The sequence below is a fragment of the Etheostoma cragini genome, chromosome 20 (assembly GCF_013103735.1).
Source record: "Etheostoma cragini isolate CJK2018 chromosome 20, CSU_Ecrag_1.0, whole genome shotgun sequence".
NCBI classification, from domain to species: Eukaryota; Metazoa; Chordata; class Actinopteri; order Perciformes; family Percidae; genus Etheostoma; species Etheostoma cragini.
This window is the reverse complement of record NC_048426.1, coordinates 19,342,138-19,359,405: the sequence shown is the minus strand read 5'-3', so window position 1 is coordinate 19,359,405 and position 17,268 is coordinate 19,342,138. Positions and strand designations below refer to the sequence as shown.

The 17,268-nt window shown below is 39.2% G+C and overlaps 1 protein-coding gene across 3 annotated transcripts in view; it reads left to right on the top strand.

Annotated features, from left to right (window-relative positions):
- The window catches only part of lrfn5a (leucine rich repeat and fibronectin type III domain containing 5a), a 113,503-nt gene extending 99,516 nt beyond the window's left edge, over positions 1-13,987 (top strand). For all 3 annotated transcript variants that reach the window (XM_034858400.1, XM_034858399.1, XM_034858401.1), the window contains 2 exons: positions 11,450-11,723; positions 12,496-13,987. In XM_034858400.1, the coding sequence (XP_034714291.1) occupies positions 11,450-11,723; positions 12,496-13,434 (1,213 nt within the window). In that variant the 3' untranslated portion in view covers positions 13,435-13,987. The remainder of the gene's footprint in view (positions 1-11,449; positions 11,724-12,495) is intronic.
- Positions 13,988-17,268: the final 3,281 nt, after the last annotated feature.

Genomic DNA, 17,268 nt, shown 5'->3' with positions numbered 1-17,268 from the left:
AATGGACTAAACAATGACCATTGTAAAAAAAAAAAGGCTGTTCAAATATGAGTGCCTTGAACAGAGACATAAAGATAGAGTTGCTTTCTAATAACGTATTTTACATAATGTATGCATACATTTATTTATTTTAATAATAAGGCATTGCTTGGTTAAGGATCTTTATTTGAACATGTTGGTCACAAATTTTCATGTGACCCCTTCGTACAAAGCTGTATTATTGTGCTCCCTTATCTCATGGTGCATGTGATTGTTTTTTGCTTCTCACATAGGTTTACTGGATTGTATTACATAAGACGAAAGCATTTTTTGTATTTCCTGTTTTTTCAACCATCTTGCAACCCCTTGTAAGAGTCCCATTTCCCAGGTTGGGAACCACTGGTCTAAGTGGTTTTTCAAAGTCAATTCAATTCAATTTCAATTCAGTTTTAGTGTCAAATATAACAGAAGATAACTCAGGACACTTTACACTGTAGGTCTTGACCATACTCCTTTTTACAGAGACCCAACAATTCTACCCAGGAGCAATTGCACTCAATGTTATAAAAGTTAGCCAACAACAACCTTATTACTTCTTGTGGCCTGTGACATCACAATGGGTACAAATAGCAATGCAGATTAAGACTAGACAATTTCCTGTGCAGATATTGACTTGGGACTATATTGGGTAGAAGCACAGCCAAAGCATTGCTACATGGGTGCAGAGATCACGCAGTACCTTAAACCCCCCATCTTCCATCAACATACCCGGCGGGAATAATTGGCTATTTTTCCTTAAGTAGGCAGTGAGTGGCGATGAACATTGGGGATTTAGTTAAAAACGAAGAGGATGTCTTTTCAGACAGTCAAGATCCAGAAGCATACTTCTACAAACCAGAGTTTTCGGAAGAGGAGCTGCTTGGAAAAGGAACAAGTGGAGGAGGAGGTTGCAATCATTCAAAAGGCCGAGGACATGAAGCATCCTGCAGTCCTTGACTTTTTTTTAGTCTGATAAAGTCAACTGCGAAAAACACTGAATGGACCCAATAGCCAGCCGTCCACAGAGTAAGTGTTTACTGTAAACATGACGCATGATTAATTTTTGGGATAGATCAACCCATATTAGACCTGTACTCACACAGAGCTGCTTCGTGATATCCCGGCGCCATGTAGCAGTGTTTCAGCTGTAGTTAGATTGTTGTTGTTTTTTGTTAGCTAAGTTTTATTTAAAACACGCTAACTGGCAACAAAGGATTTTATTCACTACAATAAGCTAAGAAGCGGCGACGCGAAAACAACGCACTGAGACAAAAATGCGTTGGCAATCCTATCTACAGCCAGGGGAGACCGTGATGAGCCCTATTCCTTTTACCAACACATTCTCACCCTCAACTCGTCAACACTGACACTTGGTCAGGACATCTTGGAGTAACTTTTTAATGCTCTGAGTATCCTTTTGGCATCATTTTTCAACTTGCAGCGTAAATCACTTAGTTAGGGTAAGGAAACAATCCTGTGTGGGGTTAAACTATGTGTGTTTAAAGGACACATGGGACAAAAACGAGCCATGAATCACTGTGTACAGATGACGACCATAAGGAGTAGGGATTATTGGCCATGTATCAGCATTTTGTTATCCAGTTTCACTAGTCTGAGTTAATGTCCCACCCACAATCCAACTATGTGTATTAAGTTGAAAGTTTCTAATTTATTAAATAATCGCTTAAAGCATTTAAACAAAGTTTTGTGTTGGAGTTTGATACATTCCAAAACCTTAATTTTGACTTAAAGATTTATATTTTTACTATAAACGCATATTGGTTCCAAAAATCTATTATTGGTTTCATTACTTACTTCCTCCTATTCCTAATACGGAGCATCTTGTTTCATAAGGAGGGACAATGTTGTCAGCTAGGAGCTAAACCAGATTAGATTTTAAAACGAATCAATAAAATACAGAAATTTTGTTTGCCATCCAAACTCTAGAGAAATGACAAATGTAAGGCCTAGATAAAATGTAGTTCATCCAACCTGGGACGCAAACTCCAATTTTACATTTCATTTCTTAAGAAAACGCACACACACACACACACACACACACACACACACACACACACACAGACACACACGCGCGCGCGCGCGCGCGCGTACACACACACACACACACATTCAGTCCTCATCTGCCCTGCCTGTTGTTTGGTTTTGTTATGTTTATTCGGCAGTTGTTTTCCACTCCAGCAGATCCATCGAGCTACAGGGGCTGGTTGCCATTTTGCCAAAAAAACTACACATCAAGCAAATTGTGTGGCAAGCTTTTTTATGAGGCTACACAACAGGGGATGGGGGATGAATCCAGGCTTTTAAAAAGGCTTACTCTCCCCCTCTCTCACTTACTAGCATGAAGTAGATTATTTTTTCCTTTGGTTCCTGCGGCCCAGGTATTACACCTTGCTCAGCTGTGCTTAAGGCGTGACAAAACACTCGCCTTTATCCCGCTATAATGTTCCAATACTGATTTTATAGCACCATAAACATTTTGTGGGCCTAACCTAAAAGTGTTGTTTTCTGTGTAAGTAAGTAGTTCGAGGAGTTGTAAACAGGGACAAGTAGTATAGAGGGAGCTATCATAGCAGTAAGGATGATTCTGAAGGGAAGAAGGGGTGTTAAATGGTGGCAAAGGAAGGAAGGAGGTATTGCAGGAGAAAAACAGAACATAAAGAAGATTTACTATATGACCCAGTTCAATATGAGGGGAATTAAAATGGGTGAAAATGGAAAAGAAAAAGAAAAAGGGAGAAATGACAAAAAGAAGAACATAAAGTGGGAAGAACATATAGCCGAAAGGAAGGAATGAAGGAAATGAGAGTGGCAAGATGAATGGAGAGGAGGATAAATGTAGAAGACTTATAAATGGGTAAAAAAGAGATTGGAAGAAAATTTTCCCAAGAAAAGGAATGAAGAAGGAGGAAGAAATGTAAACAGTTTAGACGAAAGGATTAATACAATAAGGGTAAGATGAAGGGTAATTATAGGAAGAAGGGTGGGAAGATACAATAAAGATGGGAAGAAAATGATCTTTATGAAAGCAAAGAAGGAATTAGAAAGGTAGAAAAATTAAAAACATAATAAGAGAAATAACAGGAAAACAAAATATTGCATCGGTGACTAAAAACAACAGAATTTAAAGCAAGCAAAAATCGATAAAGGAAGAAATGACAGTATGGAGGTAGAAAGTATGGAAGGAACCAACCACAGCGTTAAAGAAAAATGTAGATGACTCAGCTAAACTGAAGGAATGTAGCTGAGCTGGGCAGATGGAGGTCTACACCCAGCTGCAGATGTTGCTGAAACGTCTTCCCCACTTCCGGGACAGCTTTGGTTGCACTGCACTTTGACACGCACTCTGCTATGCTTGTTCAGACTGAGATCAGCAGTAGTGAGTGCAGAATTAGGAATTAACAAAAATTAAGATCCCAGAATAGTCATCACATCTGACAAATAATTTCATGCATTAATGGCAAAGTGTGCATGCCATTAAATAACCAAAGTTAGAATTTGTTTGTAACCATATTCAAATTAACTGATAAGGTAAAACTAAAAAACTAAAAAACTCTGATGATCTTGCCATTTATGTCAATTGATAAGAGAGGAGTATTACTAATAAGGACAGCAAATCAAAGGCTGGCGATAATTAAATTTCAGGTAACGTTTCTCCAATCTGTCATTTAAATTAAGTGTGTTTTATTGGGAATTATACTATTACAACTGTAATTACATTACTAATTTGTAAAAGTGGGCATTAGTGGGGAAAGAAGTATCCTAATCTCCTGAGTCCTACTCCATTGCTGCATTAACACAACTGTGGAGTCATTACTTGGCCACTAGCTGCAGTGGGTGGCTAATATTCAGTGTTTTAGCAACTGCTCTTTGAGTCGGACTCTGAACAGGGTTTAATGAATAAACATTCATGATGAGGTGTTAGCAAAGCCCACCTGGCCTGGGCTCAAAATCCCTGTTCCACCTCTGACTACAAGCTGTGTGGGTGCTTGTTAACCATTAGCTCTGGCATCAGGGGCATTATGCATGGTAAAACAGAGATAAGAAGCTAGCTTCTGCTATGTTTCTGTCTGCCTGAGGAACTCAGACCTATTAGCATGGCAGTGTGCCATCTGCTGTGTAAGCCACATTAGCTCTGAGGTCAACAGTAATGGGGCAGGAGTTGAACTACCATTAATCCTCTTCTCTTTGTGCTTAGAAAACTGTTATTCTTGACTGTATTGATTACACTCGTGTGACTTCTGATTGTTGAGAAAATGAACAGGGAAAAAATATTTTCAAAAGAAATGAATCGTGAAATGTCATGTTGCCAATTACTGTTTGCATTTTATAATAGCGAAATGAAGCATGTGAGCGTATGAGAGCAACACGTGTTTAAAAAGTGCAGTGCAAAGAAAAGTTTGTTAAAACCCATAACTGCTTCTGCATGCTATTTTGTTGGCTTATCTGACAACATTTTCCATGTTTCCGGCTATCTTAGTTAGACTAGCTTGCATTGCGGTAGCATGGGAGGCTTTAGCCAGAAGCACTGAATACCATTTTCTAAAATAATTGGACAACCTATTTTTAGATATCTGTGACCCACATTTTGGTTCCATCCCAGTTTGGGCAACACTGCTGTAAAATTTTACAATGTTTTTCTGTTCAAACACTTTTTAATTGAGACTGGGTAGTGGTAATATACTATAAGAGCACACTGATATTTTCACCATTTAATTTAATGTGTACTTTTAATCCAAGTTTTAACAGCTGAAACCGCTGTATCGTCATGGGGTTTGGTGTGTTATGTTATTTTTTAACATAAGTAGATGTTAGGCTATAATGAAAATATCATTGTTGCTTTAAGTTTTGTACAAAATAATTGTTTGTTTTTGTTTTTGTTGGGGATTATGGGGAAAACAATCTATTGCGCTTGCTTTCAGTTAGACAACATAAGTTGCTCAGTTGTCATTGAAATGTAGACATTTAGATATATATATATATATATTTCTGGGCATGTAAATTCTCAACAATGTTGGCTTTAAATACAATAAAGTTCAAAGCTCATTCTTGACTTTAGAAAAAGCAGTCGACAAAACTATCTCAACACAAGGGGTTTTTCACTGTAACAGTACGCCTAACTATCATGGAATATTAGATTTTTGGAGTAATGTATGAAATTTGCTTAGAAAATAACCTAATGCAGATTTCTTACTTAATATTTACAAATGTTAAGGTGTGTGTTGAAGATACAACATGCAGTTTACAGTACAATTAAAACAGTAAATCAATCACTTTGATTACTAATATTTTGTAGTAGATTTCTGTTAACTTCCCTCTGACTCAAACTAAACAAATGAGATATAATCAGTGATGGGAAGAGCGGTGTCATAAATAACAGTGTTGCTAATGGTGTTACTTCGTACAGTAACGAGTAATCTAATTGATTACTCTTCCCATCTTAATAATGCCGTACCGTTACTGACAAAAAATGTGGCGCATTACTGTACTTGAAACTGCTAACCTGGTTAGTGGGCAGTGCAGGAGACAAACGCATAAATGCTGACGATTGGCTGAGGTTGAGTAAAATTCCATGGTAAGCCAATCGGAGGTAGAGGTATAGTTGGGTGGGTGTTCGAAAGCACGCATAGTCGGACACACAACGAACAACACAAGTCAGTCAATGAGAGACAGGTACAGCAAGCACAGACGAGGGGCAATAAATATCAAAGGTACCAAAACATCTATTGTGTTATTTGTATCAATCCACTATATGAACATAATATCTACATATATGGCATTTGATTGGAGGCTGTCTCACTTTGTCCCAAAGCAACAGTAAAATAGTTTAGATTTGTGAACATTGTTTCTGTTAATAATGTATTGTACTAAGTGTCCATTTCATTACAATATTTACATGTATCTTACATAATTGATCATGCACAGGGTTGGAGGTGGGGTTACATTTGAGCATTTAAAAATTACGTGAAAGTGACGCAATAGTTATTTTCTCAGATAGAACAGGACGTTTAGAAATTCCCAAGTGAAACAAAGTTACTACAGTTACTACACAGTCATCAGGTCAAAAACTCCACAAAGTAAATAAAAATGAAAGTTAGATTGCCAACATTCTCTTTCACAACTCCACAGCATCCACTCCTCTTATATAAATCCCCCAGTGGCTAAATGAAACCCCTAATGAGCTAGCCCAGAGTGCTGAATAGAATTTAAAAACATTGGAAGATGCTGTCACACATGGTCTGAATAGGCTGTGCTGCTAGAGGAGCCACTGCCTGCATCTGAGTTATTGGAAGCCCTGGCCTCTTATCGTGTGGCTCCAGCTCGACCTGGAAGCCCTCGCCTTGTGTGTTGAATCATTGCTTTGAAAGCCCCCAACCCCCCCCCCCCCCTCCTCCTGGAATAATGCGTGTTTGTGGCCTGTGGGCTTTGTCCAATATTTAATCAAGTGAAATGGCCTGAAATAGAACAATCTGGTATCATAGTTCACTGTTCTGTGTGTGGAGGCAATCATTTGTCTTGAGTCAAAAAGATGAGAGTGACTAATGGAGAACGCATTGTCCTCCTGGCTTTGTCCCGGCTGAAGTGAGGAAAAGCTAGAGTTGATTAACTCGCACACAAACATAAGCACTCTTACATCTGTGCACGTGCATACACAACAACGTGATGATTGTTGGCAGAGTGCCAGACACAGTGACAGCCACTGGGAAGAGGAAAATATTACTGTAATGGACTCACACACACGTGCATTTACACATACACACACACACACACACACACACACACACACACACACACACACACGTTTTTTCACATGCTGTTGCAACAACTATTACCGTTAGAAGAACTACAACACCAGATCTAGCTAGACCAGAAACAAAACAACAGGCACGCCACACACAGTTGTTTGGGCTTGCGAGCCGGCCAGAGAGTAGTAACGTTTATAGTAGAGTAGTTATGTTTTGAGTGGATGGCGAGTATGAGACGCCAAAATGGATGACAATGAGATTCTGTATGGAAAGTGTAGAAATGGTTCCATTGACCAGACCAAAGGGATCTGTGTGTTTTGTCGTTGTGAACTGAGCTATCATCCACGAGCACGTCCAGTCTGAAATACCACTTGATGGCCAAGCAGCTGATGATAATGTTATGTGTGAAATGAAACACTACAGTAGGCTATGCAGTTGTTGTTTTCAATAAAAAATCCACTTTATCCATGTTGATAAGAGCATTAAAATGAGAAAAACTAGTGGGGCAATAATAAATCAAGGGACATTTAGAATATAAAAATGTGCGATTAATCACAATTACTACTATAATCACTCATATCTATATAGATATGTATATATCTATATATATATAGATATATAAATATGCTGCAGACACATGTAGACATAGAGACATAAGTACACAAATGCATACTCATAGTGGAGCATGCACAAGAAATTGTTGATTGAAAGTGTAATGAAACCACACACACACACACACACACACACACAGGCGCCCTGGGCTGAAGGCTTGGCAGTGCAGAGTAGATAGATTAGTGTAATAGTCTCGGCCAAGGCAATCATCTGCCCACTGTAGGGCTTCAAATACTGGCAGCAAGATCCAGCTCAGACACAAAGAAATTAGCCACAATGAATGAGTCAGTTTGGATGAGTTCACAATGCTAACGGCTCACACAGTCTAGAAATGATCATATGCAAGTAAAAAAGAAAATCCACTGATTTGCATAAAAATGTATTTTGTGAAATCAGCATGCATCGGAACAGGGTCCAAACACAGCAAAAACCTTATCAATATATGTTCCTTGTATCTATGAATTATAAATGATGACAGCTTGGCTTACACGTTGACAGTGAAAACTAGCTATGCAATGTGAGTGTCATTGGCCGGAGTATCCGGTTAGATGGATTTTGTTTGGAAACTCTTTTGGGCTGTTGTCCAGGAGTCGAGTAGCTAAGGGTTTCTTGGAAGAGAGTTTCTGAGGTGGAGTTCAGAGAGAATGTCATGTATCCAAATCCTCATGGAAAGTACATAATTACTGCCCAATTCTTCAACATGCAGTGTTTTTGGAATTAAACACAGTTTGGGTTTTTTGACTAACTGTTTTTAAATGATACAAACATTTTCTATGTGCTGCTCACTATGTTTCTATAGTGAGAAGAGGTGACATACTTATTATTCTTGTTTGCAATATTAACTTCAATACAATATTTAAAACATATTATAACACTAAGGTTATGACTTTTCATCACCGCCCAAAGAAAATAATTTATCTCCAAATTTGGCGGCTTTTGGTCAAGTGTTCCTTCATTATGTTAGAAAATGATTCTACTTCTTTAGATAGATACATCATTAAAAACTGGCATATTGGCATAGCTGAATGAGGCTTTGTCACAAAACTGAATACAATTTAGTTTTTCTTAGTTCAAAAGAAAATATTCTTTTGGAGATACATCACAGGACAGTAACATTCTGCTTTTAAACAGTAAATAATACGTTTTGTTGTGGCTACTCAACAGTGAGTCAATCATATTTTCAGAAAGAGATGATATCAGTATAACATTATAGAAAGGTCAGTCTCTGCATCCGTAGAAGCGCTCCAGATAATGTGGAGAGAATTGTCTGCTAGTTGTTTATCAAATGTGCGACTGCAGCAGTCAGAGATGGAGAGAGTAGGTGGAAATTCATAACATACATTAGGATCACCTTAGACACAAACCTGAGAAAACACCAACATGGCATTATCAGCCAGTAGCGCCAGATTACTGCCGTGAAACCAGAGCACGTTGTCTCGATGTCTGTTTCACTTAAATTTCAAATAGTTTGCATTATGATAACTTGCTGCAGAGAGAGTTGTAATGCCCCCTGTGTTCCATATTTACAGTTGTAAAGACCAAGATTTTTTTTGTCTTGTTTTTTTGTATCTTTTTATCTTGTTTTCTAAAAAATACCCCACTTGCCCCATCCTGGCCGGTCCTCTTACTTTGAGCGCTTTTCCTCTGGGAGGGCCTGGGAGCCAGAGGGTTCTGCACAGTATTTTAGCTCCTCCTAGGACTGCATTCTTCTGGAAAGAGATCTCAGATGTTGTTCCTCAGATTTGCTGTAGTCACTGTCCCAGTTTTAGGGTTACAGCCCTGAGGACTCCAATTACCACAGGAACCTCTGTTGCCTTCACTTTCCACATGTATTTTATATCCTGTGAAATCAAGTAATCTTAATAACTTAACTTTGCAAAGTTTTCATTAGATATCATACAGACTAATGTTTGAGAATGTATGTATGTGTGTGTGTGTGTGTGTGTGTGTGTGTGTGTGTGTGTGTGTGTGTGTGTGTGTGTGTGTGTGTGTGTGTATGTATATACATACCTATACTGTCCGACTCATTGATGAATCATTAGGTGCAGACATACTAGTTCAGAAAATGTTCTGGAAATTCACTGACTATTTATAACTAAATAATCGCATATTCCAGTAATTGGTATTACTCTCGTAAACTGTGCTCTCTTTTTCAGAGCGTGACAGCGTTTAAGCTGGCAAATAAAAAAGACGAACTCACACATAAAAAAAACGTTGCAGATACATTATTTTGCACAAAGATTTTGAACATGTTGCAGCAAGTTTTCCTCTCTAGTGATGAACACATCAAGAGAAGCAAAGTGGAGAACACTCATGGTCACCCAGCGTTCAGAGGGTTGGATTAGTATTCAGGGGGTTATATAGATGCTCACACACACACTCCTACAGCCTTGTGCTCTTATTTCATCGAGGGCACAATAATGACCTACCGCTACATTTATTCCCTAGCTCTTTATACTTACCATTAAACCTCAACATGTCTCCCAAGCTTCTCTTAACTTGAGCTCCAAACCAGATACTTAACCTGGCCAAAACAGCCCACTCAGTGCGCACGGGTCCGCGAGCTGTGAACTAGCTCTTTGGTTTTAATAAGGAATTTCATCTGCATTTTAATGAGGAAATCCAGGAAAGCTGACAAGCCCTTTAAGAAGAACTGAAGGACAAACGTGCATATCCTCTAGTCAATGTTACAAGTGTTCAGTGAAGAATTACCAACTTTACTGAAAGTGGCAACACGTTGTATTTGTCTTAAAGAATGTCCAGATGGATTCAGCGTGTCTAGAAACTGTTTACTTTGAATGTTTTATTGTGAAACCAGAAGAAAATAAAATATTTTGGAAAGGAAGAAAGGAAGGGCATCTATCCTGATCCATGCAATAATAAATCATCTAATTGGTCTCCTGTTCTAATGATAACTTTTGGGTTTTTGTTTTTGATGATGCAGCACCAGGCTACAGCCGAGCTGACTGCATTCATTCTTTATCATTTCCTTTCTTCCTTCACTATTGACTATTTCATTCATGTATTTTATTCTATTATATTTATTTCTACATTCCTCTTCTTCCAACAATATACTGTTGTCTAGGTTATCTAGGTCAACAATATACAGGTTGTCCAGAAAGATTGTTTTTACTATTATCACAAGTCCTGTGTCACCTGAACCCTAATGTCAGAGACAAATTTATTTAACACTTGTACTCCAATGACAATGAATGTAGAATTTCAAAGAGTTGGTAAGCAGCTTTTATCACCACTTTTTTGTTGACAATGGCTCAAATGATTATGTGTTTGTGAAAGTTGTTTTTTTTGTAGTGACAAACCCACAGTTAATCTTAACACATCTTAGCTTTTCAGCATCTGTTGTTTTAGTTGTACAGCAATTTTACTGTTTTTATTCAATCTCATCATGCTTTTGATATGAAAATTGTTTCTAGACGCAGCTCTTTTCAGCAACTACATGTTAAAAATCCATTGCACACCTCCCTGTGATTAGACAGCTGAAGAGCCAGATATTTTCCTCAGGAGTTAGTAGAGACCACATTTCCACAGTATGCTTGGATCTTAATCATGCCATAGCATTTTACCTGAACATGATAATAATAATTTGTTGTTAGTATACACATTACACACAGCCCTGAATTAAACACACATGGAGCTTCGGTGCCTTGCTCAAGAGCACCTTGGCAGTGCCCAGGAGGTAAACTGGCACCTCTCCACCTTCACCACTATACTTTTGTCCGTTTAGGAACTTGAACCCTCCGTTTCCCTACCCAGCTCCCTGCTGCCACCCCCAATTGCTGACCCAAGTGCACATTCTTGACATAAGTACCACTTAAATGCCTCCTGTCAGACTGCATACAGCAGTATGGGTTGAGGAAATGCAGTACACATCAGTCTAACATGATTGTTCCAAACCTCACCAGTGCATTCCTGTACTTATTGTGTATTGTATGTTGTTCTTCCTCAAAGTACGTCTAGTCTGCTTATGGTCTCAAACACTAAACATTTGTATTTTCTGTCTCTCCCTTCTTCTCTGACTCTCTCCTTTGCCACAGAATGATCCCCCCATCAAGCAAAAACTTCCTGGTCAACAACCTGGCAGCAGGGACCCAGTACGACCTCTGCGTGCTGGCCATTTACGATGATGTCATCACCTCTCTGACAGCAACACGTGTGGTCGGCTGTGTGCAGTTCCACACCGAGTCTGAGTACATGCGGTGTCATTTTATGCAGTCTCAGTTCCTCGGCGGGACTATGATTATCATCATCGGAGGGATAATAGTGGCTTCAGTGCTCGTTTTCATCATCATCCTGATGATACGGTACAAGGTGGGTCCCTGTCCGTCTCGCTTAATCCACTCTGTCCAAAAAGGAATAAGAGGAGAGAGCCTGTCATTATGTGGGACGATTGGCATCATTAACATGGTGGCCTTTTGCTAGCCCGGTCTGCTTCTTATGAAGTGAACAGACACTTTGAGCATTTAAGATGCAGTATATCATAGCATGCAACCAAATTCCAAGATATGTAGAAATAAGAATATATTATTTCAATTTCCAAATAGTAAGTCTTTTTTTAAGGTTTTTTCTTCTGTGCATTCAACTTATTTTGCACAGTGATATTGAAGGGTATGTGCTAAAAGTGACTGGCTGAAATCAAAGTGGGGATGTTAACATTTTACTCTAGAACCACTACGCTAGGATATAAATCTATACAGTACTGTCGATAAGTGCATTGTATGACATGGTATTTAAAACAAAACTAATTACATCCCAGAAACAAAGCTAATCTAAAAATCTAAACTGGCAAGATTGAAGTTTAGGTTTATTTTTGTGGTAGATATTTGTTATTTTTGCAGCTTACATAATTCTTGATTTGTTTTCCATATCTCTAAATCACTTTTGGGGCCTAATTTAATTTAAGCTTAAAAGATTGTTTAAGCTCAACATAAATAGTGTCTTGGTTTAAGGTATTATATAAAATACAAAATAATTTTTTGTGTGGCATTTTTCCCAGCCCAACATGAAAATATTCATATGCAAACGTTTTAGTATGGAAAAAGAATAATCACCACCTCATTGCTTTCATCTGTTTTTTCCTCAGGTGTGTAACCCTGGTGAGGGTGGTAAAGGTGTTTCATTGTCGATGACCAACGTTCACTCACAGACCAATGGGCAACAGTCGCAGGGATGCACTGTGACTCCAAGCTCCTCTAAACACGGCTCAATCGGATTAGACGACCTCTCAGGAGGCACAAAGAAAAGGAGTGGAGCAGGAGGAGGAAGAGGAGGGGGTAAGGATACGATGACTCAGTCGTCCGACTCATCCCTGCCTGATTGCTCCACGACTACGTCAATTCTCAGCCAGCCTTGGGCAGCCAAAAGCCCAACAGCTGGAGCCGAGGAATGGGAGAAAGCGGGTGAAGAGAGAGCTCAAGCTGACAACTTGTCGCCCACCGGCACCGGCGGTTCACTAAGCAAGCCAAAGCGGAAGCCCACTCCAAGTAAGCCAGGCTCGGCTTGCTCCAACACCTCGGCTACACCAGAAAACCTCCCCTCCCCTCGTCCTCCTTCCTCCTCCTTCTCTACCGCCTCCCCTGCTCTCCCCCCTTCCTCCACTCTGGAGAATCTGAACACTAACCGCAACAACTCCACCTCTCTTAACCAAACCCCACCTCCCTTTGTCCCTTCCTTTTTCTCCAGCCCTCTCGCCACCCCAAGCCCCGTCCCCGCCATCCGTTTTAGAGAGACACCCATCCTGCGCAGGGCTCCTCGCGCAGGTACCTCATCCTCCGCCAAGTACCAGACTCTCCCTGTGGAGGAGGCAGGGAGGAGCAGGGGGAGGAGGAGGTACTCGCTTAGTGAAGGTGGCTCAAAGACTCACTCGTCACATCAGGGAGCAGGAGGAGCCCCCAAAATAGGGCGCATTATGCGGGACAAAAGGAGCCAATCAATGAGCGGGATCCTACTCCCAAAAGACGGGGATGGCGACTCAGACAAGGGCCGGTGCGAGTCGGACTGGATCTTAGAAAGCACAGTTTGAACTGGAATGAGACAGCAACCATAAAACAAACTTTGGTTTATCCATTTTTGTTTATGTAATGCATAAGTGTGTGTGTGTGTGTGTGTCTTATTTTGAATGTGTCTAGAATGGTGTATGAGTGAAAACTAATGTGTGTTTGTGACATATGAAACAGTGTGTATTGCGAATTAGGATGTGCGTTTTTTGGTGTGTACTGTATGTGTGTGTCTTCACGTTTGAACCTTTCTTTATAAATGTGTGAGAGGGTGATTTTGTGTTTTGGGTGAAAGCGTGAACATAACTTCAATTTTTCAGCCTGTTTTTTTTGTCATAATTTTTGTCCACAATTCTTTGTATTCAGTTTACAGTTTATTTCACGTTGAATGTTTTCTATCTCTTTTTTCAGTCTGTCATTCAGCGAGTATCTCGCCTTGTCTCGTAGCGTCCTCAAGTTGTCTCGGTTTCACTTTATAGCACAAAATAAAACAAGACAATGGGCTTGCCACGTTATTTTCGGATTCACACTCACTTGATCTGAAAATACCACGAAACCGGAACTATTACAGGTAAAAAGTGGAAAATAAAAATAATGCAAGAACTGCAAAGCACACCATTACTACGTCCACAAGCCCATAGGAAGTGTGTATCAATACTGCGGCAAGAGAATAGCAGTTGGTGCCTTCTTTTGCAACAGACCCTCCAACAGATGATATAACTGGATTTAGGACTCCACCAGACTCTCTGAACGAGGGATTAGGACAGAGGGGACAAACAAAAAGGAAGAGAGAGATTTCACACATAGCCTTTCTTACCTACTGAGGAGTACAGATGTTTCTTGACATATAGACGGACAATAACTGAGACAAAAAGTAAGAAACAGGTGAAGACTTTAATGGAACTCTTATGAAATTGATATTTTTTAAAGGGAAGAATAAAACAAAACAAAAAAAAGAACATGAAAACCCTGTGAGCTTTTCACATGACATTGCATTACAGCCTGTTGGTCACAAGCTCCAGGTAAGCTTCTGTACAGAAAAAGACAACATGTACTGTGTTGTTATGTTGTGTAAAATAAAAAGGGATAAAATGAAAATGTGTGTTTTATGTTTTATTCTCTCAAAGAGAAATGCTATTTTCTTGATCTTTGCATATTTAGCGAGGATGAGCTTCTAACTGTTCTGATTAGTTTGCTGTTTTCTACCACAAAAGACAATAGTAATGCTAGGTCACAGTTGCTTTTCATCAGGCGTCTATGTTTATGGCATCAATTGTTCTTCCCCTTATTGCAGCATTTCATTTGGAAAAAAAAGACTTGTGGTAGTTTTTAATTAAAATGCTTAAAGGTTCACATTTATATTCACCTTTTTTGATGTAATGTATCAGTGTTTTGCTATAAACAATAGACACACTGGCGGGTAGCTTAATACATAACAACACACCATACGTTTTTTTTTTTATTCATCAACAACGAACCATGTGGGCTTAAAGCAATGAAAAACACCACAAAGCCGGCTTTCATAGACCTTCAGCATCGAGGCGACCTGAGGGCCACAGGCAGTATGGGTGAAGTCACTATCCGTTAACATCAATGCAGGGAATTGATTAACTTTACAATTAAATCACTGTAAATTGTTTGACATGAAACAGTTCTGACAGGCAATTGCAAATGGATGTTGTCACTTTAATAATCAGACATTGCTGTTTTAATGAAGTAAATTATGATGGTGAATAATTGCTGACCTCTGTGTGCAATATTTCCACATTAATTCTGTGTTTTTTTGCTGCGGTGGGCACTCGCTATTAGGTCCTAAGGTTAAATTATTAATAATGAAGTCAATAAAACAGACATACGTCTCCTATCCTGACAAAGTTACTTAATTAAAGAGAGTGAGATACAAACTCGAGCTCCTCTGGGATTAAAACCAAAATTACCCCCACTGCTGCACACCTATCTCATTCAGGTTCTCTCCCGGGTTTTAAATAACAATAGCTGAGGACGCAAGCAGACATCAGGTGAATATTTAAACAGGAACCAGAGTCGCTAGAGAGTCATACGATAGGATCAGAGAGGAAACAATTGTCCTAGTTTAATTTGTGTAAAAAGCCCTTTGCCACTGCTGTCCAGCTGTCCATTAGAGCCCCAAAGCAAGCTCACACATTCTCTCTCTAAAACTGTGTTAGTAGTTTCCTGGTACGCGCCTCCTTCACTGACCTTCTAATGTGTTTCTTAAGCTGTAAATGCTTAATGGTAAGAGGCTTTGGAGAAGACAATCCCTTTCCATATCTTTTTTTCCCCTAATTTTTTTTAACTTTTTAACCCACCCTCCCTCTTTCTCCCTCTCTCCATCTTTCACTTTCTCTCAGTTATCATTGTAATGTATTTTACCAATTTAGCAGCAGCTTTTGTGAAGTGAAAGATAGTTTGTGAAGAAGAGGCTCAAAGTAGGCTGTAGCATTTACACTGCATTTCCACCAAAAACACTTCTGCCACATCAATGAGGTGCAACATGAATTAATTAAGTTTTTTTAAGGGTCCAGACTCCAGATGTCCAGATGATCCATGACTGGGAAACCTAGCAGAGCTCACTAATGGAGGCCACCGGATCAAGCCCAGCAGAAGTTTGAGTCAGCTGGTGGTAGCAGGTCGTGGGAGGCACAAGGTCCCTTAGAGACAGGAAACTGAAACTGAGTTAAAGCTGTGAGTTAAATACACACAAATGTGTTTGTTACAAGAATGTAAGAAACACTTTGAAAGACTAAATGAAATATTTAGAAAATGCATGAGTGAGGACGATGGACAAGAGCAGAAAAGCTTTTTTACACGACTACAGTTTTAATTTTCCTAATTAAAAACTTTGCGACGCCATCCAGAATATTTTTAAAGCCTTAACAAAACCTTAATCTTGAGAATGTGTGTGAAGTCTGACATCTATTGGTGAAAAACACTAGCCATCTGCTCCTGGCTGGTCTTTGGCTCTAGGAGAAATCCCCATCTGTTGCAAAATAAAGGCCCAGACACACCAGCATTTAACACGGACAATTAATTTCAATGGAATTATTGCAATCTGTGGTTGACCTCACATACAAAGCCCGGAAGTGTCATTGCTCTGCGCAGCTGAGTGGAAATAGACCCATGTCTTGGGAATGGAAGAAGACTTGCAAAGTAACGCAAAACATATTGCGAGGGAACGCAGTATATTGCGAGAGAAAGCAAAACATATTTCAAGGTAATGCACGCCTTATTGCAATGGAATGCAAAATATTGCGAGGTAACGCAAAAGTCGTCCCCTATAAGAATCTTGCTGTGACCCTTCCGGGGCTCTGTACTCACAGGAGCGATGGGGCATGACTCTTTTTTTCCAAGTTCATCTTTGGTAAACCTTTACATATTATTTTACTCTTTTTATGCTGTGTTGGTCATCTGACTGTTAGAGATGTAGCTAGAGAGCTTAGGAACTTTAGTAACTTATTATATATAAAACATACTGTACAATCCTTAAATCAAATGCCAAGGGAAGAAAGTAAGTGAGTGTAGTACAGATAATGAAGCTCAGAAAGTTATTGTAGTTGCCTAGCTTTCAGCTATTTTATAAGCTTCACTAGTTTACCAACTGGAAAATACATATTTACTACTCTGAATTGCTAGTTAAAATGTGTAAGAACATACAGTTGAAGTGGAAAGTGTTCTAACTAATATGAATGTCTTAAAAAGGTCATAGTATAGTTTGTTGAAAAAATTTCTGATAGGTTATATTATAACATAACAAAAAAGTCATGGCATAGCATGTTGAAAACGTCATAGTAATGTAATATGTCAAAACAAGGTCATAAAAAGTAATAGTATAGCATTACAAA